The sequence below is a fragment of the Trichoplusia ni genome, unplaced genomic scaffold (assembly GCF_003590095.1).
Source record: "Trichoplusia ni isolate ovarian cell line Hi5 unplaced genomic scaffold, tn1 tig00004073, whole genome shotgun sequence".
Lineage (NCBI taxonomy): Eukaryota > Metazoa > Arthropoda > Insecta > Lepidoptera > Noctuidae > Trichoplusia > Trichoplusia ni.
Window position 1 is genome coordinate 11,225 of NW_020800501.1, and position 26,925 is coordinate 38,149.

A 26,925-nucleotide genomic window follows, 5' to 3' on the forward strand; every position below is an offset into this window, starting at 1 on the left:
TGAATTTTTTACTAAGTTACAAGGTTGAAAGGTCAGGTCAAGATTATTTATTTATATGTTCCGTCTTAATGTATTATTTAATGAAGTAAATATATTAATGTTTACTTTTTTAGGATTTCATTTGAGGTTATTTAAAAGGAATAGAAGGAATTAAGTTAGCTAAGTTAACAGGTTTTCAGAAAAGCAAAGAGTTTGTCTGTGTACTTTATTTTGAGTAGTTGGAGTTTATGAGGACTTCCTTCTGTCCGTTCGTCACCGGGCCTCATGAACCGTGATAGCAAGACAGTTGAAAGTTTCACAGATAATGTATCTGTTGATGCTAGAACAAGAAGACTAAAAGTAGAGATCCAGGTTAGCAACGATTGGTACGATTTAAAGGATTTAATTCGATTTGTTTTCTTTAGAAAGTATATTTGTTTGGAACCCTCAGCATCGCGAATCCGACTCGTACTTGGCCGGTTTTTGTGTATACGGTCGTAGGTTTTAAACAGGTTCTATATACATTAAATAACACTCACCATAGTACAAAAGCTAATAAAAATGATAAAAACACTACAAATACTTGGACCGTTCCGAGTATGCAGGTAATTTAATAATGTGTAACTGTAATAAAATAGATATAGTTTGTCCACTCTATCCTTGACCTGCATACAAAGCGCTATCATAAACAAACATTGCTATGGTAAACACTTATCTAGGAATTAATTACAGGTTATTTAATACCTGTGGTAGCAATAGCAGCGACCAACATAGAGATTATTAATTTACCATGCACACCTATATCTACCTTTTCCCTATATGTTGGGGTCGGCTTCCAATCTGAACCAATACAGCTAACTACGAGTGTTTTACAAAGAGCGTATACCTATACGACCTCCTTAATCCAGTCACCTGGGCGACACGATACCTTTGGTGTCGCCACTAAGTAGGTATACATTCAAGGAGATCGTATTCAAATGACGCGACAAGATCTTCCATAGTTCAAATAAAAAACTCCCAAGACGATTAACATCAACATAGGACAAGCCAAGACATACTCTGAATAAACTACCCAACGTACTTTCCAACAATTTCTTTACACCAGGAATTTACTTTTCATGTATACACAGCGCGCGCCAGAACACCTGTATCGATGACCACACCTGCTAATGTTTATGCATGTTGTAATACTCTACAAATGACGAAAACACATCATCGCCGAAACCAGACAATATTAAACCAGTTCTAAGAATGTAGGGGACATTTGTTTCGGAAATATATTCTTATGTCACTATTCTAGGGCTGTGTTATTATTACATTGCAGAAGATTTTAAGAATCTTTATTAAGGGGTACTAGCGGTTCCCAAGCAAAAGTACTTAGTACCCTCCGAGAGGTTTTGTCCGGGATGGAAAAAAAATTGAGTCGATTTTGGCAGTTTCGGATCGAAAGTCAAAAAGGGATTTTCTAAAAGGACGACAGTAGCACTGAACCAAGACAAATCTTCTTAAGTCGCGTAAATTGGTGTTAAGCTCTTTCTTATCGAATTAATAGTACACCAGTAACCAGCAAATTATTTTAACACTTAATCCACCTGAGCATTAATTCTTCTTAAGTCATCAACGCTCAATCAACACACAGCATAATTCATACACAATCCACCCAAAAATCCGGCTTTCAAACACATAAACAAACAAACAACGAATCGATGCGATCACTTTGTATTCAGTCGCGGAGCGGGCGACAAGCCGAGTGACGTAACCCATGACTCACGCATAAGAAATAGACATTGTGGGGATACCATTAAGTTTAAAAGATTATCTGTCACGACTTAATGTTATCTGTTAATAAGGATCGGAATTCAGTAACTGTTGTTCATTTGAGGTCTGTCTGCTTTGCACCTGTTGTACTGCTTAAACATGATCTATCTACATCACTCCGCGTACTCATATTACAAGCGATTTTGACTCTTAATTGGTAGGAATACTTTTTAACGCTCTAGATCCTTATCCCCTTGCTATTTACTTTCTGCGGTATGTAAGCAGTGAGACAGGGAGGGGCGCCGTTGACAAAACATACACAACGCCATAGATTGTTTACCTGTATGCGGCTAAAAGAATTTTTCAATTTGAACCAGTAGTTCCTGAGATAAGCGCGTTCAAACAAAGCTTTCAGCTTTATATGTTAGTATAGAAGTACAGATACAGATAGATGAATGTTTGCTAGTGTATGGGTACACGGAAGAAATCTCTTCCTAACGTTTTCGAACGAAAACGGAAATCCCAAAGTAATTAATGGATGATAAAAATACGGATGTTTAAATATTGGAGCGGTAAAATGAGATGTTACTATTCAGGATAAAAGTTTTATAAGAACATTCTCATTTATAATTTCTACGATTATATGCTAAGCCTTACCCAAAATTTCGTACAGGGGACGTTGAAATACAAAAGCTCTGACAGTGATTTTCACTGGTAGATATCTCAAGTATTTTTTCCCTATATTTCTTAAGATTTTCGTGCTCATATCAAGTTACTTGACTAAAAGCAAGACAGAACAAATATCGACATCAGGAGAAAATAAACAACACGACAGTAAAGAAAGCTGAGTCCTTGAACTTTCAAGGTTTCATATTAACCAAAGGGTGGCAGACCGGTTTTATTCAGTTTGATTACGACCCCAAACAAGGTAGTTTGTAATCTTACGTTGATTTTAAGTGTCAACTGGCAGGTGTAGGTGTGTTTAGAAAGAATTTGTTTATAAACATATAACAGATCTTTTTAAAGTAAAATTCAATGTTGACGTCACAATATTGTGTGTCAATAAATCATTAGGGAAACAACTAAATACATTTTGGTAGTAATTACTAACATCACAGAAATCAGCTGTTAAACCAATACGATTTAGTGTGTATGAATAAACAATAGGCTTAGTTCTGTTTTAGCAGATAATTTCGCACTAAATACTTGTTAAAAAGACGTATTGTAAGGAAATACTTATCAATCCTTAAAAAACAACTATTAATAGAATAATTCTAGTTATTTGAACTCATACCACACCTTGAATGTTTAACAAGGATGCAGCAAACTGCAGCAATGAGTCATTCCAAGAGATAATGAGATAGTCGTTCATTGGCGCTTGCATAGATACGCTGTTTTTAATACTCAATGGGTTATTGAAAATAGGCATTGTTGTGTATATGACAATTATAGAAAAAGCTGTAATATACTATTTGAAGGCGTGTTTAAATAAAGGATGTATTATCTAACTCAATAAGCGGGTAAGAGATGGGCAAGTATGTTAAGAGATACCTTTCTAAAACAGATTTAGTGAAAATTTTGTAGATAGGTATTAGGAACTTTTTAGTTAACCAACTGCATACCTTTGCAAATATGTCCATTACAAGTTACTTACAGAATGTTTACTAAAAGGCAAATAGACAACTGGGAAACAGGCTCATAAATTAAACTTTATCAATCAAATCTGTTATGGAAAATTTAAATTTTGTTCTTACATTCCAAGCTAAGTTTTCCTTAAATTACATTCTGTTCTGAATTTATAAGTATGATCAAACAATATATGTTTTGACATGTAGGAGACAGTTCAGAAAAAAAATTGGATGATTTAATGCACAATTAACAGTCATAAAACTGCTCATTCATCAATTTAATGTCTATCCATTTAATTGATGTATGTATATTATTAATAAGTGCACTTTATTGGCATTGAAATCTTAGAGAAATTGTACCTACATTCTTGAAATTTAACATTGAATAATAAACTAGAGAAGAATTAAACTTAAAGATAGTGGCTGCTTCCTGGATGCGGAAGGCAGATGAACAGGTGTTGTGACACAATTTGTTGGCTATATGTCCAGCAAATGACAGCAATAAGCTGAATTGATGGATTGAAAGGAAATACTGATTAATTATTTCATCAACAGGCAAACAACTGCTATGCAACAATGCAGGTTCTTCTTCAGATATCTTCTTCTGATGATAATTAGCACAAGATGGCTAGCACACCCTGAATGTGAGCAGCCAAAGATAAATCTTGATGGCGTGCAATTGGGAAGGCCTATGTCCAACAATAGACAAATATGACTGATGATGATGATGATGATCTTACTTATTAACATAAGTAATCATGCTTCATAGCTTACAAAGCAGTCTTGTCGGACAGTCTGCACAGTTTTATATCAATCCATGAATTCTGTCAACTATTATGATAGAATCTTTATAATTTATTTCTACTTACCCGGTGTGAGATCTAATTTGTCTATATGGTCGCCGAGCACTGACGCCCAGCTCTGCAGCTGGTCTAGTATACCCCACGGCGTGGTCATCGCCACGGTGAGGAGGACCAGCGTGTGAGGGAATGTCTCCTCGCTGAGCGCAAACTTGAGGAGGTTCGTGTGACCTGGATCCCCATCCAGCACCCACACACTGAGACGCGTTTGATCTGTGTACAAGGAACAAAGCATAATAGTACATATATGGTTTGATAAATGGAAAGGAAGACAATATATGAGAGCTATCAAGATGATTTAGGAGTATAATGAAGAAATAAACAAAAGATTATTTACTATAACAATGCAAAAGTGGCTACATCTTCAAGTACTGTTTTCTTTTAATTTTATAGTCAGCAATTTTGCTATATAGAGTAGGGCCGTATGGCATTAGATTTAAAAATTTAAACAATTTTAAGTTATACATTAAGTTGCTTCATGAACAATCAAAATTTTTAAAAACAACATTATTATTGGAGAAAAAAAGCTCTCCAGACAATTTTTACTCATATTATAACATTGTTAACACTTAATGTTTATGTGATTTATTGCCCTGATTATAACATTTACAAACAGCTCACTGTGAAAATTATAAAGTCTAAACAAATATTATGTTTTAGTGTTTTCTTTCTCATGAAAGAGTGTGAATGAGGTGTATATGATTATGATCAATTAAAAGTTGGAGATGCATATATGTGGCTTTATTAAAACAAAGAAGTAGTATAGGGATCTAATTAAAGCTGATTTATTTTAGGTTTTTAGTAGTTGTAGCTTATCTTTTTAGGACTAATAATGTAATAAACATTATTCACCAATTTTATCTCCTTATCAACAATATTAAAAACTTGAATGAGCAAAAATGTTATCCATGTATATTTCTAACAAATTAAACTATGAAAATCAATAAACATTACAATTAGCCACACTAGATTAGATTCTAATAAGAATTGTTTAATATTACAGAGAAACAACATGTTATTGGTCATGTGTGTTTAAAAAGGTTGTATACATTATGTATCACAACTTCTCATTGCTTTGTATACAAAAAAAAATCACTTACATTTTTGTGAATGTAGGTTATACATCAAATATTCAATATTGTCCCTTTTTTTTGTTATAATACAGTGATTATTGAGTGTTTAGATACTCACCATCTCGATATTCATCCCTTACGTCTATGTACGCATATTCGAGTGCCGAACCCTTTTTAGGGTCTTCAACACCCTGTAATTTTGCTACTAATGTAGTTTTACCAGTCTCATTGTCACCCAAAACTAATACATTTTTATTTGAAGGTAGTTTTGTGTTCCCTTGGTTTTGAACTTCTTCTAATATCGAAGACCTGAAAAATTACGAGAATTTAGTATTCGTTGTCATCAGTATTGCGAGGTTGGTACTATCACGGGAAAGTGTACACAAATGTATGGATTTGTCGCCGTGTGAGAATGTTTTGCTGTTACTTTACATACAAAGGTACGACAACGCAGCTAGGTCACATATTTCTCAGCTTCATAGCTTGACATCACGTAGGTGTGACACATTGGATCCCTATATGGGGAGTGCATGTTACCCGTAAAATTAACAGTGAACCGTTACCATAGGTTGTCCTTGGCGTCCCCATTTTCTTTCTTTTTTGATTTAAGCCCATTAGCCTGGCCGTTTGTCTCCATTCTTCAGGTACGATAGAAGATAACAACGGCACAGAAAGGCTTTTCTTTCGTTTTCGTCTCTTCTGCCGTTCATACGTCACTCTCGCAATGATGCGTGTGTTGTAAGACGCAAAAAACTAATTTATACTGTTAGACGTGTTGAAATATAACTACTTTTTGTAATTAGTATTTTTATTTACTTTATGCTATATCTGGACCTGACAATAAGATAACTCTCACATTAGGTCATAAACGTTTTTTCGTTGCTTATTTGCAACATGGTTGACAATTTCTCCTTTTAATTATTTCTAAATCGGTTTGGCTTGGCAACATTTTCGAAAATCTCGTTTAGGGCTGATCGTTAGTTTATCGACTAAGAGATTTCATTAGTGATCACTTAAATAGTAATCAGATATCTTTGCGGAAAAAGGAATAGATTTTTTTCCTAAAGCAACGGTTACAATTATCATAAAATATTTTATTGATAAATAAGAAATAGCGAATGGTGATCGCTTATGTTTATTCACGAATCAAAGGTCACTGTGCAATGTGCAACAGACTCATAACAGACTACAGCTTTGCCTTTAGCTGTCACCATTGTCATTTATTTAATGTCAAAGTCAGACGACAATTCATAATAATCACGCACGGGTCTATTTTGTAAGCCAAATAAAACTTGTCAAGTTTTTAAAATAGGTGGGACATTATTGATTATTTCACAAAATATAGTGATCTTTAATCAATAAAAGTGTAAAATGTCTAGAAGGCCGCATTCCGGTAAAAAAACTAACTTGTCTCAGGTGAGTCATACATTTCATTATTTGCTTCTTCTTAGGGTCTCATCCGGTTGTATTATTGCAGTTAATGTTAGTTTATTTATAGGAATAAGTCATTGTCGTTAAGGAATGATAAATCCTCCTTGGAGGTTAATCTAAGAAGGACCTTATCAGCTGATTAAGGTTTTGTAAACAAAGGGTCATTTAAAGCACATAGTTTATTAAATAAATAAATAGAGTGAATACTCTTATTGTATTTTGTTCGTATTCGTATTTATGAGCAATAAAATAGGTTATGAGAGTTTAATGACCTGCTAATGTCTGGCTCCATGCTTGCAGACAAAGGAAAAAGGAGCTGTCTGAAAACCTATTGATTTAAGTAAACATGAGTTGCAAACTTTAAATTGCTGAATTTACAGTACGTGATTACTATCTAGTATCTATCCAAGAAGATGTCTGTATGATATATCGAGTACATAAAAAAATTGCTGTAAGAGATTAAAAAAAAAAGTTTTCCTTTTTAAACTGAAACCCAAGGCAACATCAAAATAATTGTAGTTGTAAAAAAAGGGTATGGATATTACTTGTTAATTATTTGTAACAAACAAGACTTAATTTAATTTTTATCAATTTATTGCTGGTTTTTATCAAAACAAGGGACAGTAATGTAGAAAATAAAGAAAAAAAAAATATATTAAGGATAATTTTGAAAACATGAGAATTAGAGTCCTAAGACCTTTGCCCAGCTGTAGGAAAAAAAAGGTTGGATTGACATAACCAAAGTCATTCTTTCATATTCAGCAACACAGTATCTGGCTTTAATGATCATCATCTCTTTAATAACAATAAATTGAGATAATCATCCTATTTCTAAGGCTTTAAATAGTTCTGACATCAGTTTTTGTAGAAATCTGTCCAAGGTCACTAATGTGAGTAGCAGTAGGTTGCAAGAACAATTGAATAATCATTGCACTAGTGTGTTTCTTTACTGTATCAGGAATGGGATTATGAAAGCATTCATTTCACATATACAGAAAGAATATTCTTTTTAGTAATTGTTTGTCACCCATCACACTCACATTTTTTTAGCTACTTATGTAAAGGTAATCAATTTTAAAGGTTTTGTTTTGCCACAAAGCTCAGGTTAAAAATAAAATGTGACTAAAAACCAATACCTGACTAAACAGATTTCCAAAGATTACTAGATTACCATGCCAAGCTCACAAATTATGGTCTGGTTTCAAGTATTTTCGTATTTCAGTTTGGCCTCATAGACATACCGGACTTAAACGATGATGATGAGCCCCTGGACCTATCAGATGACGATATTGACTTGGAAGCGGAGTTGGCTGCGATCAGCGGAGGCCAGCAGAGGCGCAGGCCCAAGAAACCACCTCCTACAACTTCTGCTGTGAATCTTGATGCGATGATAGCCGAGAGCTTGAAGGATATACCTTCTAATGATGAGGCATCAGGTATGTTAACTGTTGTTTATGTTATGCAGAAACTGTAAATTACTTATGTATTAAAACGGAGAAAAATATAGTTATGGTCATATCAAAAGTAGTAGTGAATTCTAAATTTACAAACATGGTTGTGTTGAGAATACCTCTTCTTGATGAAACCTCTTCCAAATGCTCTTAAGTCAAAGTATCTTACGAGAAACCTTCGCCTATCGGCTGCGAAACACCAGCACGCACATACAAATATATTATAAAACATTCAACCATTCTCACTCAACCGATAAAACGTTAGTGTGTCAACCCTCACTTTCCAAATATGTTAATAACTATACCATCTCAAACAGGTGACGATGATGACCCTGATCTTCTCAACGAGCTCCAAGCTCTGTCCTTGGCGGACGACGACGAGTCCCCCCCGCCCCGCGCGGCCCGCCCCGCACCCCCGCCCCCCGGCGCGCCCCTCAGTACTGACAGCAGTACCATCAGCCTGCTGCAAGACAGGATCACTAATTATACCGTCGCTGAGAAGAATGCCAAGGCGAATGGGGAGAGCAGTCGGGCGAGACGGTGAGGATTATGTTTCTGTCAAATGAAATGAAAGAAGAACTGTGTTTTTTTCGTGTATAGATAAATTTCTGGTATTTTATGTTATGTAGACAAAATGCAGTAGTAATAGTAAGTTCCTATTTAAAATTTATTCAAATAAGGCTACTTAGTGGCACTTTGTGAACATTCAAAATACGAAGGATGTTGATGTGGTCATCCATCGCTAGTTCCAAAGAATTTCTTGCCGTGGAAAAAAAAAATACGCAAAAAGCTCTTACAGCAAAAGGAACCTGTTTAACATTTACAGTATAATACAATTATTTTCGCGATGCAATGAACTATTTTCTTAAAAAAAGGACTCCCGCATTAAACAAATTAATCCTTTTGTAGCAGCGGTCACAAACATTGTAAGTCAGGTGCACAAACACACCCAGACTCAATCTCACAAATACTCGTCCGCGCCCCGTGACACGTCGCGCTCTGTAGGTTTAACGTGCTGTACAAATCCTTTAAAACAAAAACACTCGCCTAGATTAAAAACAAATGACGATTGTTATCAATAAGCTCTCTGTCGTAAAAAAATAATTTAATCCTGTTACAATTTACCGAAAGTTTAAATTACAAATGAGTTGAAAAGATTTAGTTTTCATCTAATGAAGTTGAATATGAATTACTCATTCACGGCAGACTAAGTAGAGCATACTTATTAAAAAAATACGATTCTATTGTTCGTGTTTCTTCCGTAAACGTGATAATTAGCCGGCGCGGTCATAACTTGTAACTGTTGTTTGTAACTTCATAACTATTCATTTAGTACAGTTTCCGTGTATTTATTATAAGCTTTTTGTCTATGGCGGCTTTTGCCCTAATAATTGCCCACTTGATACAATTATTCTTAGGTTTAAAAATAAGAAATACTTAATTTACTGTAACTGATGAAAAAGGTAACTGTTGTTCTTCTTGTAATTGGCCGATCATTTCGCATTTTCATCTGATTGGTCATTTGCTTCAAATGTTACCTAAGTATCGTTTACGATAGAAGACAGATCAAAGGATAGAATAAAAATTCATTGCATCCCGATATAATTAACTCATATTTTTGATTTGCACTACCAAACTTCAGCGTGGATTGAAGTTCCTATATTTATTCCACTTATCACAGAAAAGTAATCCACTTATATCGTTCCATAATCTGTCTAGGATGTAGCTTAGCGTTAAAGTTTTGGTTTTCCTATTCTCAATTTCAAAAGCGTCGACATTAAAAACCCCAATTTTCACATAGATTCGGACGCGGCCTTAAAACGCTCCAAGATCTTCTAAAACAAGCGAAAGCTGGGAAACCGATCATGAACGAGGATATTCCACCACCAGTCGTAGTTGGCAAGGCCCCAGACGGTTCTCAACGGATACCGGAAGAAGTTCCAACGTCACCAGCTCCGCAAATACCGAGGGAAGCTCCAGAAGCTCCACTAATAGACTTTGGACCTCCGGAACCGAGTCCTGCGTCGAGGTCTGAAAAGCCTAGGCCTCCATCGCCAAGACCTGAGGAACCGAGTCCACCGGAGCCGAGCAGCCATAGAGCTGAGACTAATGAAGGCTTGCAGATTATTCTAGGTAAGTTAATTAATATGGCAGGTATTTCTCACTATTGCATAATTTATGTTTTCATAGGGCGAATTAGCAATGATCATTTTTGCCCACTTGGATTGAGTTTATCTATTTTTCATAACGGGGGGCCCTTCATTTTAACTGGTATGTTCGGCGAATTTAGAAGTGATGAAGAAATGAACTGGAACTTCATTTAGTTCCAGGGTATTTTTGCAGCAAATAGAACTTGAAATGAACTACATCTTGTGCTATATGACAGTATTATTATAGCAGTTTATATTATTATGTGTAACAAAGACCTGTAGTTTTTCAAAATGTCTATAAAACTTTTTCTCTTTTCAGCTCGTAAGAACGAATTTAAAGTAGCAGCTTTAGAAGCTAAACGAAATGGGAACAAGGCGTTAGCGTTGAACCTTCTGAAAGTGACCAAACAGTTCGACATCGTGGTAGAGGCCTACAAAAGAGGCGAGGCGATGGATCTGAACGAGTTGCCGACTGTCGCCATGTTCGCTGACTCCGCTGAGGGGGGCAGGGAGGATGAGAGCATTCAGTCTTCTGAAGGTATAAAGCATATTTAGAGGAGTATATATTAACACAAATGAGCATGAGAAAAATTGGTGGAGACAGGTGGTACACAACAAGTGTTTATTGAAAATAAAAATACCCCGAAACACTTGAATTTAGAATTTCTTATAGTGGCTACTCGCAACAAACATTCGTGGATCACACAAATGCTTGTTTTATGCGGAGATCGAACAAATCGATCGTAAAGTTAATGAAAATATCATTTCAGCTCCAGCACCGGCGCCTCCCGTCCTGGTCACAGCTACCACACTGGAAGAAGGGTTAAAACAAAGATTAATGGCTTTCAGGGTTAGTAATTTGATTAATAATAGTGGCTAGTCCATGCCTATGCTAAAATTTGTCTTGATTATTGCGAGAAATTAATTGAAAACATAACATAATTCTTTTTCAAGCGACATGAATCTGCTAAATTCTATTTTATTTTACAAAAAAAAAACAAACAGAATACCCTTATTTGAAATAAATTTTTGGTACGTTTTTTATTTATTGCCAATTTACAAATTTCCGTGCTAAGAGTAGATGGCTTTTTGCATGTGAAAACTCCCTCGCACACAAGGATAAAATTCCTTAGTGCGAGAGTCGTTTATTAAGGAGAAAATTGATCTTGCTTGATTATAACTTAAACCATTCTACAAAAAACCCGCTTTAATTACCCCGAATATAATTACCTACATATCTTAAACTCCCCTTTCTTCTTACACAGGAGTTAGAATCCAAAGCGAAAGAGGAAGGCAACATGTCGAAGGCCCGTCGTATGAACAGGATCACGAAGCAGTACGCGGACGCCATTAAACAACATGGCGCGGGTCGTCCGATCAACACGGACGAGCTGCCCGCGCCCGCTGGCTTCGGCCCGCTACCTACTGCCGGCAGACCTGTGAGCTACTCTTAAACATAGCTGTTAACCGCCCGTTACAAATCAAAAATGTTCCCACTGACCTTTCTGCATCAACTTTCTCATGGAAAAACAACACAGTCGCTAATCAGTAAAGTTGTAATTAGCAAATTAAAAATTTCTATTAAATATAGCTGTTACCCGCGGTTTCGCACTGGAATTCAAATCGGAATAAAACCTCCTATGTTTCAATTCAGGTTATAAACTATCAGTGTATCACGTTGCATTAAATCTGTTCAGTGGTTTTTGCGTGAAAGAGGAACAAACATCCAAACATCCTTAAACACTCGAGCTATCAAGTTTATAATATTAGTAGGATAATAGGATCTAAAAATGATTACTATAGTTTTAAACGAATGCTGTATTATTACATTAAAGCGGTAGTATCTGTTAATACATCTTTATTTTAGAAAGTTGTAAGGTTTATAAAAAAACAGTTTTTTCGTCATTCTTGGATGGTTGGGATTGTTTTTCTTATTCAATCATCATTTTACGATGTTTTTGCTGTAGCCATACTTTTATAGCATATCTGAATATTTTGTCTCTTGAATATTTTTATTGAAATCATTTTTACTTCTAACTTGTAAGGATTTTTTCTCTAAATGCGCTTTATTTCTCGTATTAGCAGCCGGTTGCTCCACCAGCACCCGTTGCTACCCCATCGTCCGAACGTAAGGTGACGAAAAACGAGCCACTTGCATACCTGTTGCAAGAACAGAGGAAATTCAAGGAAGCAGCACTATTCTTTAAGAAGAATGGTAAGTTAATTATATAATGAGATGTCCCAGTGAAAGTTATTTTGCTAACTAAATAGGTCTAGAGAATAAAAGGCTTTGTAAAATTGATGTTGTCCTATTCTCAAACCTTCCCTATATGCACACAAAATTTCATGGAAAACGGTCGAGTGGTTTCGGAAGAGTTCAATTACGTTACGTTCCCTCTGACAAAATTTATTAGCCAAAAATATTTTCGCCATTTATCCTAACTTTACTACCTCTCTCTCAGATAATATACCAGCAGCAAAAGGTCTACTCCGCATGGTGAAGTACTACGACCCTATAATAGAAGACGCACGCGCCGGCAAGAGAGTCCACCTTGACAATGTGGTCGTCATACCCTACTCTATGAGGGACCTTGAAGCACGGTATGTATTGAAATCATTTATGTTTTGAAACGTCCTCGGGAGAAGAGAAGAGAAGGAAGGAGTCTGTATTAAGTCTAATCAGGGTTGTAAATGATAGGGGTAGTAATTAGAAATAGTTTTTTTTTTGGTCTCATGTCTCCCATGGCAGAGAAACATCTATTTATTTTAAATATTTTTAGGCGCTAGTGTAGTGTCGTTTTATTTTGAACGTCATGTTTACCGCATCAGAAAAATATGCTCCTTTTTGTTTTAATTTTTCCCGTCCTTAACTTTTTTTCTTCCAGTTCTTAATCTTCATACAATTTGCCTCTGTTTTGATTGATTCCTTGCTCCCCTAGTTACGGCGGCGGCAGTAGCCACAGTACCGCGTGGGTGGAGGAGCTAGTAAACAGTGTGTCTCGGCCGCGGCGCCAGTCCACCAGCTCCACCACGTCGGGCGCGTCCAGCGGGGTGAGCGGGGCCAGCGGGGGCAGCGCGGGCAGCGGGGGCAGCGGGGGCAGTGCGGCCAGTGGGGGCAGTCGCCAGGCCCCGCGGGCCTCGGGCTCGGGCGCGGGCCCCGACGACGGCATCATGGCGGGCGCGCTCGCCGCCGACGCCTCCATAGACACGTCGGCCTCACACGACGAAGTCTTCTCCAGGCTGCAACACCAGCTGGAGCTACAGAGGCAGCTGTGCCAGGCTCACTACGAGCATAACATGAAGATCGGGAACATTGCGGAAGCGAAAAAGATTGAGCCCATGATACAGGATATCTCGGAGAGATTGGATGTCGCGTTTTTGGAATTTAAGTGAGTTTTTAACGATATTTTGAAAAGAGTAGATATAAAACAATATTTTAAAGTCAGTATTAATATTGAAACTATCTTAACTCTCAAAAATAGAGTTTGATTTTTATTGATATCCAAAATCGGCTTTTATTGTAGTTTTCTTGAGCATGTAGCAAATGGTGTCAATACTCAAAGCCGTGACAACTAATTTTCCTCTTTTTGACTGTTCAAGATTAACAGAATATATTGTAGTTACATAAATAATAATAACAATCGTAGACCTTCCATAGAGTTTTTGTATTTTCTAAAAGAATTTTATTAAAAAAAAATATATTTTTCTCTTTACAGACGTCGCGGTGTATTACCAAGGTTCCACTATGAAATGCGGCAGTTTTCTATAGTGCAATGCAATACGCACCTTAGTGATAGTGACTTAGAGTTGACTATCGTGCGGGGGATAGCCTACAACGTGGCGAATCCCAAAGATATTGATACTTATGTCAAATTCGAGTTTCCTTTTCCACAGGTAAGTCGTATTACTATATATATATATACTATATAATTCCTTATTTTAGATGATTTATGTATGTATTCAATGTTTAAGATAATAATAAAACATTTTTAATTTTATTTTTTTTTAATTTTTTTTTTAATTTAAAGTTAAACAATCTTGGTTATCTTTTTTTTTCAAAATCATTAAACCGCGTTAACTCATTAAAATAAAACAGTAGTTTCTTTCTCTATTCTCTTTTGTAAGATTGTTTACCTTCATAAGTACTTAAATGATCTGAGTATAAATAATTATATTCCCTTCATTTTTTACACTTAGTTTAGTGAAATAACTAAGAGACTTTTCAAATCCCTCCTTTTGATCACGTTGATTTTTATATTATTCCATATTTATTTTAATTTAGAATTGGAAAATGAATAACTATTGTAGACCCATTACAAATACATTTACGATGCCAAAACAAAGAGCTCAATGCTAAATTATTCATGTCCTAACTTATACATAAAAATCTCTACAGGAAGCACCAGTATCAGATAGAACAGTTATAGTAAAGGACACAAACAATCCTGAATACAACCAGACATTCAACCTCACCATCAACCGCACCAGAGCTTGCCTGAGGGTGTTCAAACGACACGGTATCAAGTTCGAAGTCTGGTCGCGCGGGTAAGTAGCTCTTAACATTTAATTTAGGTAGGTTTAGATATAAGTAAGAACTTCGCATAGCAGCAAGCGTTAGCTGCTATGCCTAGCCTATTTCCAACTATGTTGGGGTCGGCTTTCAGTCTAATCGGATTCAGCTGAGGCAGCTGATAGGCAACTGCCTATCTGACCTCCTCAACCCCATTATTACCCCATTACCCCATTGACACTTTGTAAACGAGCCACGATCACTAAACACTAGACATGCATAGATTAATATACATTTTCTAGCGACACTTAACAACGTGTAGTTTTTTCATATGGCAGTAATTGTTTTACCTTTAAGATACAAATAGCACAATGGCTAAAAAAAAGGAATATCTCTCTCATTGATGTTGTCTCCTACTGCCCATCGTGGCGGTATAATGGAACCTCATTTTGGATCCGGCGAGTAACCAACTATTTGTTTTCAAGACATGCTCATTATCATTATGATTAAACAACTAGCCTGAATTTGTATTTTTCTCCCTTTAATAGTTTTGTAGCTGACTTAGGTCTTTCATATCTGTTCTTCTATAAAGAAGGCCTACCAAATCCAATTTAAGATTAAATTCTCAACAAGTCATCTGCTTGAAGAACCTGTGTCCCCATGTATGCCTTTCAAAAGGGCCAGATTTCTTTCCTAGAAATTTGAAAGAGATACAAATTATATCTTAGCCTATAAATGGCCCTCTATTAGGCTTTCCCATGAGATGTGAGTATTGGTAACACTATGTGGTTGGGTCATTGCATATTTGGAATTCTATATTTCAGGTTATTTGAAAATAATAACGAATGAAGAATCATCACTCTTACTCTGATTTAGTGTTGAATAACAGGCGCCATCTAGCCCTTTTTTAGGAAACTATATTCACATTAGCTTCAAAAGAAAAGACTTCTCAATCTTGGTTTCTTGTCCATAAATCTGCGTTCTCGAGAAGGTTTCTGCCTAAAATTATTTATTTGGCCAAGAAGGTAATGTAATTTCTTCGACTTAGGCTATAAAAGTATGGTGAACCATAAAGAAGTATGTCTAATGACGTCACTTGTCAGTAAGTGTGTACTGATAAGTGACGACACACGAACTAATTATACTTATTTAGTCAAATACTCAGGTTGGGAGAGGTTTGTAGTAGTAACGATTATCAAAATTAGTTGTGTAGGTTTTAATTGTTAAGAAGCATGTTATGTGTACATTAGAAATAGGACTTAACTTTTTGTTTCTTACTAAACCTAGTGTTGGTTTTAGACCTGAATTGGCATGCATATAGCCTTTACCTACTAAACCGTAATACAGCTAAGGTTGACTTTTTTTAATGTCGTTTGTAAATACCTGGTTTTGTTAATTCTGTAGTTTATTTGGTCTAGACCAGATGCTTTCATTGTCCTAATCCTCTATTACCTCTTCTCAAAGATAGAAGATAGTTTAGTTTTTCTTGTTCTTGTGTCCGCCCACAATGAATGATCTTGTTTTTAATTTCTTTGCCTATTTGTAGTTAATACGTTCCATTTCAAATGTGCGTTTTATTTCCTCTCTATATCTTCCGTCTCTCATAAGGGTATTTTTTTTTCGATTTTTCGTTTTCCATACATCTACTGCATCTGGGTCTTTTCCGGTTTTCAAACATAAACCCATTACCCCATCCTGCCTTGCTTAACTAACATTTGGACTGCTATACTTAAACTCACTTTTTTCTTTTGGTATCCGAACTCCTATTACACATTCGCTCATATTTGCAGAAATCTTCACGGATTTTTTTGCCCTTTGGCAAGGTGTAGAAAGTACATTAAGATTGTGTGTCTGTAACTGTTAGATGGGCATGCATATCACATATAACATCACCGGGGTGGATCACTGTCTCCCTTATACTTGGGACCGCGGGAACAACGCAATGCCTGCCCTAGTTTCTTATTTTCTAACAAATTGTACAAAACTTCCATCTAGTCTATTAGTGTTTCGTACCGTAGTATGCTTTACGCCAGCTGTACTCAACCTGCGGCCTCGAATATAGGCAGACTTTACGATCAAAGTGTATTATAAACCATTCAAGATATCAATGAAGATCTCAAAAAAATTTTTGCTTGCGGCCCTCGACGAACACCTTGTCCAGATGAAAATTATTAGTCGCCCCTATGAGGCCGGGTTGAGCAGTGCGGCGGGCTAGCTTTGCCGGGCGCGGGCTGGCTTTGTCTAGCTCTGGCTGGCTTGTCTGGCGCGGGCTAGCTTTGCCTGGCGCGGACTAGTGCGGGCTGGCGCGGGTGTGTGTGTGAGGCTGGCGTGTGCAGGTGCGGCGGCTGCGCTGACGCGCTGTTCTGTTGCAGCGGCTGGTTCCGCAGCGACGCGCTCGTGGGCGCCGCCACCGTCAAGCTGGCGCCGCTGCAGGACCACATCACGCTGCATAACTCCTTCCCGGTAAGCTCGCGGGCTGGCTATATCAATATACTTCTAAATTTTACATTTCTTTTGTTTCTTCTTTCTCATTTCTTAAAAAAAAAACTGAAACCTAAGGAATTAAATCCTTGTATAGCGAAGGGTTTCTCAAACATTCACACAGACACCCAAACTCAGGACAAGTATTCGTGGGTCACACAAACGTTTGTCCTACGCGGACCGAACCTGTGACGCGTCGCGCTCAGTGGGTTTGGCTTGGTGACCTCAACCACTCGGCTATCCGTGCCGTGCATTGGTATAGGAAACAAACAAAACGCGGGCAGTTTGTGAAAAAATATGACTTAACAACTAATAACTAAACGTCATACTCTTTTTCCAGTTGATGGACGGGCGTCGGCCTACAGGAGGCTCGTTGGAAGTCAAGCTCAACGTCCGGACGCCACTACTGCAGGAACAAGTCAAGACCACTCAGCATCGGTGGATAGTCATCGAAGATTAATCATAAGACTCCGCAAAAAGTATTCATACATTCATATAAATGTGGGCACTTGATACTTGTGCAAGCGCTTACATGTCACGTGACCAATCAGAAAGGATCGTTGTCTTAACGATTAGTCATTTGTTTCGGTTGTCAGTTACACGGAATAAAACACTATCAGTTTCTTAAGTTTATGAATTTGATCTGTTTATTAAACATTTTGTTGGTCAATCAAAAATCTTAACTAAACGTCGAGTTTGATTAGACATTTGATAGGTAATTAATTTCTTTACTTGTATTGACCAGTTTTGTAGAAACTATCAATTTATTCTTGTTACATACCGAGTAAAAAGCATGCAAATTGGTTTCTCTGAAGTAGGAGGATAATTGTCACAAACATAGAACAAACATCAATGGTTTACCTAAAACAGGTATTTTATTACTTAGCTTTGCGGTAAAGCGCACTATTATAAAAAGTAAAAATATATGTATGCAAATGTGTAAAAGAAATTGCGGCTTAAAACACGGAGTGAGATAGAAGTATACAAAATGGTAGGTAAGACAGAGATAGTTGTTTTTGTAACTTTAATAAAGATGCACTTCGTATATTACATGCAAATCATTTTGATTTAGATTTGTTGCTGAATTCTTCGGTTGTGGATATGCGCATAAGTGTAAATGTGACCTTTGTCGATATTACGTATCAAAAGCCAAAGCGACAACAACCTATACACAATAGCTGACTATAATAATTTGATAATGGTTAACAGACAGGGAGGTGTAAAGGGGGTTTACTTGAACCGACCGTGTGAGTCGCTCCTCGCTGCCTTTGCTCATAATTAAGGACTCTGGTTGGGTCCGAAACTAGTCGAGCTATCGCGATTAATACGTGAGAGGAAGGCTTTATCAAGAAAAAAAAGAACGTTGCTATTATAATATAGAGAACTGTTTCTTCAAAATTAAATCCATTTCGTGATGATAAATGTTTCGCACAGCGTTCGCAAGATGTATGCCCAGTATGATACAAGCTGTTGTGATTAAATATATAAAAAATGCATTTTAATGAGCAATATTTTGATGTAAATGGTGGGAAGGTTAGCTTTATCAAGAGTTGAAGGAGTGTTAATGGGTATGTTATGTAATTATATGTAAATAATCTTATAAATATTCACAAACTATATCTGTCTCTTTTTATCTTATTGCACTTCTAATTAGATTGAAAGGGACAGAAATATTATAACTTTTTTCTTTCAATACGTTAATGAACGAAGCTTTAGTGTTTAAGTCATTGTAAAATACGAAAATCTCAATATTACACGTCCAGCTATTTTCTCTATTTTGTTACTTGTAATGTTATGCGAAATTGAACTTTAATTGTGTAAGATAGAGTCTCAATTTCTTTATCATATGATGTTATGTTTTTTTAAAGCAAAATTTAGCCTTATGTATTAGTGATACGGTTCAATATTCACTGTTTCTAGCCAGTGTGGAGGCAAAATATAGCTAAAAGCAAAAATTAAATGAATTCAAGATGTTGTTATTTTTGTGTTATTTGAATTTTTGTTTATTGAATTAAGATTATTGTATAAAATCATGGATAATTCGTAAATTATTAATAATGGCAATGGCTTTCCAATTTTTCTATGTTGATGAAGTCCAAAACAATTTGACATATTTTTTGCAAATAAATAATTTATATTTTTATACAGAAGTAGTACACTATACACAATTTACAAGCATTTAAATTACAACACTTAGGAGTGACATTTTTACAAGTGCTATTCCTGCAAATGTATGGGAATAACAATTCTTGTGAAAAGGGTATTTCTAAAAAAGAATTGTTGAGTTCCATTACACAGATTTCTTAAAAATATTCTACACGCATTTTTTATTTTATCTCGTAAACAAAAAAGTGAAGATGTACAGTGAAATCAAATGTCTTGTGACGTCACTTACCAGTTCGCTTTTTACTAGCATGTGATGTTAGCAACCTTAAATCCTTTCAATCTTGCTTACTGTTAATTATGTCATAAAGTTAAAATTATGTATTAAATATTTATTGGAAATCTGTCTGACGCACTATACAGATTTATATTATTTGATTTAGTCAAATACCCTGTTCCATACATTTGGGTCATTGCTTTAAAAATGTCACTTGTCTAAGAGCGCAGATTGTCTAAAAGACAAATTGTAGCCGTGTAAGATATGAGACACGTTTTGGCGAATAATTCACGGAATACGTTACATTATTTATATTTAAGAATGTATATTTTAATGTTAATAAATGTATTAATAAAGATCTGTTTGGTTCTATTTCATTTAATATATCTTTTCTTTTATGTAACGAAACCCTATCACTAAGTTCCTCCAAAGGTTCCACTATCTGTCTGTCCGTCCTTCACTATCGTCCATCTTTCGTCGCCTAGCCAATTTGTTTTTCTTTAGCCTATCAGTACTTAACCCTCAGTGTCGCGAGTCCGACTCGGACTTGGCTGGTTTACTTTCTTTAATTTTAAACATAATCAGTTAAGTAAAAACCTAATTCTTTGGAGCCAAATATACATGCTAAAGTAATTACTGCATACACAAGGCAACGCAAATATCGAATTATATACCAAACAAAAAGCTTTCAAAGATGCATTTGAACCTCAAAATGTTTGTAAGGCAGTATTTATTAAGAATACTTAAAATCAAGTACCAAAGACTTAGTGCCCTCGCGCACGAAGGCTTTAAACAAATATAGTTAAAACAAGAATAAACCGGATTAAGTCACTAGTTAACTTCGTGAATCACTTATTATGAATATAGTTGCCAACTAGATACTGTCAATATGACCGCACGTGTAATATTTTTAACAAATATTTCTTATAGAATATTCTGGTAGAAACCGATCGAATCCAGTGTAGATAATGAGATGTCACGATATTCCAGCCAGTTTGTCCTACTAATATCAGAAACGCAGGAGTTTGTGTGTAAGGATGTTTTTTCATCTTTCACGCAAAAACAACAACGGATTTAGACGAAACTTGGTACACAGATAGTTTATGGTTAACAAATTGGATGGTTCATTGTTCATTGATGGCACATTTTAACTGTGAGGCAACTCTTTGTCTTAAGGACCATTTTAAAGCAACATAAAGAATTACCTTTTGATCCGAAAATCTGTGAATATAGAAAAGCTAAACCAGTGTGCAATGTATCCCGATTCACATACAGCTGGACACAAAATTTCTACCCTTTCCTTGGCCCACATTTGTATAATAACATAAATAAACGAATTAAGATCTATCCGCTGACAAATAAAAAATGTAAAAAAAGAACATGTATGTGGCTACAGGAACTTGACTACAATGCTACTGAAAGTCTGCTTAAACCCTTAAAATAAAATATTATCTACCATAAAAAATGCGCTCCCAACACAAATCTACACACGAACACATACACACACCCACACATAAACACACATAAACGCACATACAGTTTTAATATATTGTAAGTTTTTTTATCATTTTTTATGTACTACTTTAATTATTATTTTGTTTGTATATTCTTGTCCTGTTTTTTATTATTTTATTTAATTTCTGTGTTCAATTTACTTACTGTTAATACTCATCCAAATAATCACCTTTGTCAAAGGATTTGAAAGGATGCTTTCCTTTGTTTTGTAGATAATGTTTAAAAACTTCATTTTATTCTCAAAATGCTTTGTTTTTTTTTTTTTTTGTCTTAATGTTTCAAAAAATGTGTTGAAAATTTTAAATTTTTTATAATTTTTTTTATTGTATATATTTTTTTTTTCTCTTTTCCCTTTTCGCTGCTCTCTTTATTTTTCTAAATTTGCATTGTTTGTAGTTAAATACAAAATATAATGTGTATAATACTGGTGATCTGTGGCACAGGTTTTACCTAAAACAGACTCCAGTCTCTATGTCATATACAACACTTTTATGTAACCATAATTTTCTGATGATGAGAAAAATAAAGACATTTTTGATTTTTTTTTGGTTCTGCACGGATAGCTAAGTCACCAGCCAGCTGGTTGAGGTCACCAAGCTAAAGCCACTGCGCGTCGTGTCGCGGCCTCGATCCCCGCGTATTACACGCTATTGTGTGATCTAGCAATGCTTGTCTTGAGTCTGGGTGTCTCGGGCATTTAACTTGAATGTTTGTGAAAACCCCCGCTATAGGTTTATTTAATAACCATCGTGCGGGAGTTGTTTTTTTTTTTTATAAAAAAGAAATACCTTTTTAAGGGATTTTCGACTTCATGTTCATTTTTGTACGTCGGTTTAACCGTTTCGGTCACTGTTTTCCGCAAACGTTACTCTGCGAAATAACTAGGTAGGTAAAGAGAAAACAAAACATTTGTTTTCATTAGATTTCTCACTTTAACATAAGGTATCAGGAAATCTGCAGGTTACCTAGTTAAAATGGATATTAGGTAACGTTCTCCATTCAAATAAGTTGAAATTAAAATAAAAGTATCAAAATAAGTTTCAGTGAAATACAAAAAGCGGCTCCGATTCTGCGGTGGCCCATGAGGGGATCGAACCCGCGACCTTCGCGTTGTTAGCACGACGCTCTAACCAACTGAGCTAATGGGCCACATGAACATTGATGTGAAAAAGCTGTGTAGTATCTTAACAAGACCCCGATTCTGCTATTTACAACGGCCGATAAATGAATGGCAATTGAATTAAATTTGAAATTAATCCTATTCTCTTGAGCTTTATGCCAACACAATAATTGAAAATTTATTTTAATTACCTTAAGTGTACCGTCCCACACTTTCTAATTATTGTGTAGAAAAAATGCTTAAGATAAAACGAAAAGTGTCGTTTTGAGCCAATTTACATTCATTCATCGGCCATTGGGGCCCTGTTCCGAAAATTCTGTGGACATTTAACTTTTTCCTTACAAATAGAAAACCTGTCAAGTGCTATTCATGTTTGTGACTCGTAGTGGGTCAACCCCTAGTGGGCTTCGCATAAAGAAAAACAAATTCGTAACAAAAAATGTGACCCATCAAATCCATGATTGTACCGACCATAGCTTAACCTCGATGTTTTTTTCATTATTTGCTGGTGCATCTTTTGAGTATGGAACCCTAGAAATCATTTGTATTTGCATTTGTGAAAATAAAAATACAAGTATATTTTAACTCTGTACCACATAACAAATTATATAATAAACGCCAAAAAGTAATAAAAATACGTTTAAGTACAAATGGGATTACCATTATCATCGGGTGGTACGAGTATTAAGAATAAAGATTATTTGTTAACTTGAAAAGGGTTTTTATGTAAAATTATTGTTAATATTCGATTTAAAATATTCTTTTTCAAGTTTTAGGAAGCAGCTATGCTGTCTTTTATAAGCAAGATGATGTTTAACACACAAGTTAGTCTCTCCCAGTCTCCTCTCAGTTCAATCATTCTCTTCATAGATGGCGCTAGTGGTCTGAAAGCGAAGCTGCTCGTATTAGAAGGTCTGTGAATTGTTTGCTACAATTATTTTTGATAATGAGAGTCAAAAAAGTACGTAGTATTTGAAATGAATATACAGACTAGACTGAACGAATAGCCGACTGATGACTGCACAAAACTCACTGTATGCGACGCGTAGCGGGTCGAACCCCAGTAGCATTATATGTGATTCACGAATACATATTTTAAGTTTGCATGTCTTTATGCAAATGACTTGAATGTTTATAAAACGTGAATCCAGACAGGATTTAGTGCTTTAGTTCGAGTTACATGATGATGATGCCTTTATTCTGCAAATATGGACATTCGGTATTCACAAAGATGACATGACCATATTCAACACACGTGCTACGAGTAGTCATTGTGCTACGCGTAGTCAATACTACCACGCGTAGTAGCTGACGAGGACCATCGAATAGCTTAACGTTTTCGTGTTTAATTAACATTAACAGGTACCCAGTGTTAACTTTTCTAAATGGCATCTTTTTATGGGTCTGTAATACAGTGAAATCAAATGTCTTGTGACGTCACTTACCAGTACGCTTTTTACTAGCATGTGATGTTAGCAACCTTAAATCCTTTCAATCTTGCTTACTTTTAATTATGTCATAAAGTTAAAATTATGTATTAAATATTTATTTGAAATCTGACGGACTATACAGATTTATATTATTTGATTTAGTCAAATACCCTTTTCCATACATTTGGGTCATTACTTTAAAAATGTCACTTGTCTAAGAGCGCAGATGGTCTAAAAGACAAATTGTAGCCGTGTAAGATATGAGACACGTTTTGGCGAATAATTCACGGAATACGTTACATTATTTATATTTAAGAATGTATATTTTAATGTTAATAAATGTATTAATAAAGATCTGTTTGGTTCTATTTCATTTAATATATTTTTTCTTTTATGTAACGAAACCCTATCACTAAGTTCCTCCGACGGTTCCACTATCTGTCTGTTCGTCCTTCACTAGTCTTTCGTCGCCTAGCCAATTTGTTTTTCTTTAGCCTATCAGTACGGAATCCTCAATGTCGCGAGTCCAACTCGGACTTGACCGGTTTAATTACTTTCATTTTAGACATAATCGGTTGAGTAAAAACCTAAGTCTTTGGAGCCAAATATACATGCTAAAGTAATTACTGCATACACAAGGCAACGCAAATATCGAATTATATACCAAACAAAAAGCTTTCAAAGATGCATTCGAACCACAAATGTTTGTATGGTAGTATTTATTAAGAATAATTAAAATCAAGTACCAAAGACTTAGTGCCCTCGTGCATGAAGGCTTTAAACAAATATAGTTAAAACAAGAATAAACCGGATTAAGTCACTAGTTAACTTCGTGAATCACTTATTATGAATATAGTTGCCAACTAGATACTGTCAATATGACCGCACGTGTAATATTTTTAACAAATATTTCTTATAGAATATTCTGGTAGAAACCGATCGAATCCAGTGTAGATAATGAGATGTCACGATATTCCAGCCAGTTTGTCCTACTAATATCAGAAACGCAGGAGTTTGTGTGTAAGGATGTTTTTTCATCTTTCACGCAAAAACAACAACGGATTTAGACGAAACTTGGTACACAGATAGTTTATGGTTAACAAATTGGATGGTTCATTGTTCATTGATGGCACATTTTAACTGTGAGGCAACTCTTTGTCTAAGGACCATTTTAAAGCAACATAAAGAATTACCTTTTGATCCGAAAATCTGTGAATATAGAAAAGCTAAACCAGTGTGCAATGTATCCCGATTCACATACAGCTGGACACAAAATTTCTACCCTTTCCTTGGCCCACATTTGTATAATAACATAAATAAACGAATTAAGATCTATCCGCTGACAAATAAAAAATGTAAAAAAAGAACATGTATGTGGCTACAGGAACTTGACTACAATGCTACTGAAAGTCTGCTTAAACCCTTAAAATAAAATATTATCTACCATAAAAAATGCGCTCCCAACACAAATCTACACACGAAACACATACACACACCCACACATAAACACACATAAACGCACATACAGTTTTAATATATTGTAAGTTTTTTTATCATTTTTTATGTACTACTTTAATTATTATTTTGTTTGTATATTCTTGTCCTGTTTTTTATTATTTTATTTAATTTCTGTGTTCAATTTACTTACTGTTAATACTCATCCAAATAATCACCTTTGTCAAAGGATTTGAAAGGATGCTTTCCTTTGTTTTGTAGATAATGTTTAAAAACTTCATTTTATTCTCAAAATGCTTTGTTTTTTTTTTTTTTTGTCTTAATGTTTCAAAAAATGTGTTGAAAATTTTAAATTTTTTATAATTTTTTTTATTGTATATATTTTTTTTTTCTCTTTTCCCTTTTCGCTGCTCTCTTTATTTTTCTAAATTTGCATTGTTTGTAGTTAAATACAAAATATAATGTGTATAATACTGGGTGATCTGTGGCACAGGTTTTACCTAAAACAGACTCCAGTCTCTATGTCATATACAACACTTTTATGTAACCATAATTTTCTGATGATGAGAAAAATAAAGACATTTTTGATTTTTTTTTGGTTCTGCACGGATAGCTAAGTCACCAGCCAGCTGGTTGAGGTCACAAGCTAAAAGCCACTGCGCGTCGTGTCGCGGCCTCGATCCCCGCGTATTACACGCTATTGTGTGATCTAGCAATGCTTGTCTTGAGTCTGGGTGTCTCGGGCATTTAACTTGAATGTTTGTGGAAAACCCCCGCTATAGGTTTATTTAATAACCATCGTGCGGGAGTTGTTTTTTTTTTTATAAAAAAGAAATACCTTTTTAAGGGATTTTCGACTTCATGTTCATTTTTGTACGTCGGTTTAACCGTTTCGGTCACTGTTTTCCGCAAACGTTACTCTGCGAAATAACTAGGTAGGTAAGAGAAAACAAAACATTTGTTTTCATTAGATTTCTCACTTTAACATAAGGTATCAGGAAATCTGCAGGTTACCTAGTTAAAATGGATATTAGGTAACGTTCTCCATTCAAATAAGTTGAAATTAAAATAAAAGTATCAAAATAAGTTTCAGTGAAATACAAAAAGCGGCTCCGATTCTGCGGTGGCCCATGAGGGGATCGAACCCGCGACCTTCGCGTTGTTAGCACGACGCTCTAACCAACTGAGCTAATGGGCCACATGAACATTGATGTGAAAAAGCTGTGTAGTATCTTAACAAGACCCCGATTCTGCTATTTACAACGGCCGATAAATGAATGGCAATTGAATTAAATTTGAAATTAATCCTATTCTCTTGAGCTTTATGCCAACACAATAATTGAAAATTTATTTTAATTACCTTAAGTGTACCGTCCCACACTTTCTAATTATTGTGTAGAAAAAATGCTTAAGATAAAACGAAAAGTGTCGTTTTGAGCCAATTTACATTCATTCATCGGCCATTGGGGCCCTGTTCCGAAAATTCTGTGGACATTTAACTTTTTCCTTACAAATAGAAAACCTGTCAAGTGCTATTCATGTTTGTGACTCGTAGTGGGTCAACCCCTAGTGGGCTTCGCATAAAGAAAAACAAATTCGTAACAAAAAATGTGACCCATCAAATCCATGATTGTACCGACCATAGCTTAACCTCGATGTTTTTTTCATTATTTGCTGGTGCATCTTTTGAGTATGGAACCCTAG

General features: G+C 35.6%; 2 protein-coding genes and 2 non-coding genes across 6 annotated transcripts; 1 reads left to right on the forward strand and 3 right to left on the reverse strand.

Annotated features, from left to right (window-relative positions):
• Positions 1-4,202: 4,202 nt before the first annotated feature.
• LOC113508185 (cytoplasmic dynein 1 light intermediate chain 2-like) lies at positions 4,203-6,034 on the reverse strand. The gene is made up of 3 exons (XM_026891144.1): positions 5,862-6,034; positions 5,417-5,607; positions 4,203-4,438 (listed from the first exon to the last, which is right to left on the reverse strand). Exons 1-3 carry the CDS (start codon positions 5,933-5,935, stop codon positions 4,227-4,229), a joined length of 477 nt encoding a protein of 158 aa, XP_026746945.1. The 5' UTR covers positions 5,936-6,034; the 3' UTR covers positions 4,203-4,226.
• A 472-nt stretch (positions 6,035-6,506) lies between these two features.
• On the forward strand, positions 6,507-20,061 carry LOC113508184 (coiled-coil and C2 domain-containing protein 1-like). 3 transcript variants are annotated; one of them, XM_026891140.1, is made up of 14 exons: positions 6,507-6,714; positions 7,952-8,165; positions 8,498-8,720; positions 9,982-10,313; positions 10,650-10,868; positions 11,101-11,180; positions 11,596-11,769; positions 12,413-12,545; positions 12,793-12,931; positions 13,270-13,719; positions 14,047-14,224; positions 14,727-14,875; positions 17,177-17,303; positions 17,662-20,061. In XM_026891140.1, the coding sequence occupies exons 1-14, from the start codon at positions 6,670-6,672 to the stop codon at positions 17,779-17,781; spliced, it is 2,583 nt and encodes an 860-aa protein (XP_026746941.1). In that variant the 5' UTR covers positions 6,507-6,669; the 3' UTR covers positions 17,782-20,061. The 3 variants fall into 3 exon arrangements, with proteins under 3 accessions (XP_026746941.1, XP_026746943.1, XP_026746942.1); XM_026891142.1 differs by having other exon boundaries at positions 17,213-17,303; XM_026891141.1 differs by having other exon boundaries at positions 12,416-12,545.
• A 2,230-nt stretch (positions 20,062-22,291) lies between these two features.
• On the reverse strand, positions 22,292-22,365 carry Trnav-aac. The gene has a single exon. It is a non-coding gene; the product is annotated as a tRNA-Val (tRNA).
• Positions 22,366-26,345: 3,980 nt separating this feature from the next.
• On the reverse strand, positions 26,346-26,419 carry Trnav-aac. Its single transcript has one exon. It is a non-coding gene; the product is annotated as a tRNA-Val (tRNA).
• Between the last annotated feature and the right edge of the window lie 506 nt (positions 26,420-26,925).

Coding starts and splice junctions, on each gene's coding strand:
- LOC113508184 (XM_026891140.1), top strand. CDS start 6,670: ATGTCTAGAAGGCCGCATTCCGGTAAAAAAACTAACTTGTCTCAG. Junction 10,314..10,649: donor AGGCTTGCAGATTATTCTAG/GTAAGTTAATTA, acceptor TTCTCTTTTCAG/CTCGTAAGAACGAATTTAAA. Junction 10,869..11,100: donor GAGCATTCAGTCTTCTGAAG/GTATAAAGCATA, acceptor ATATCATTTCAG/CTCCAGCACCGGCGCCTCCC.
- LOC113508185 (XM_026891144.1), bottom strand. CDS start 5,935: ATGGAGACAAACGGCCAGGCTAATGGGCTTAAATCAAAAAAGAAAGAA. Junction 5,608..5,861: donor GACGCCAAGGACAACCTATG/GTAACGGTTCAC, acceptor GTAATTTTTCAG/GTCTTCGATATTAGAAGAAG. Junction 4,439..5,416: donor AAGGGATGAATATCGAGATG/GTGAGTATCTAA, acceptor CCTTGTACACAG/ATCAAACGCGTCTCAGTGTG.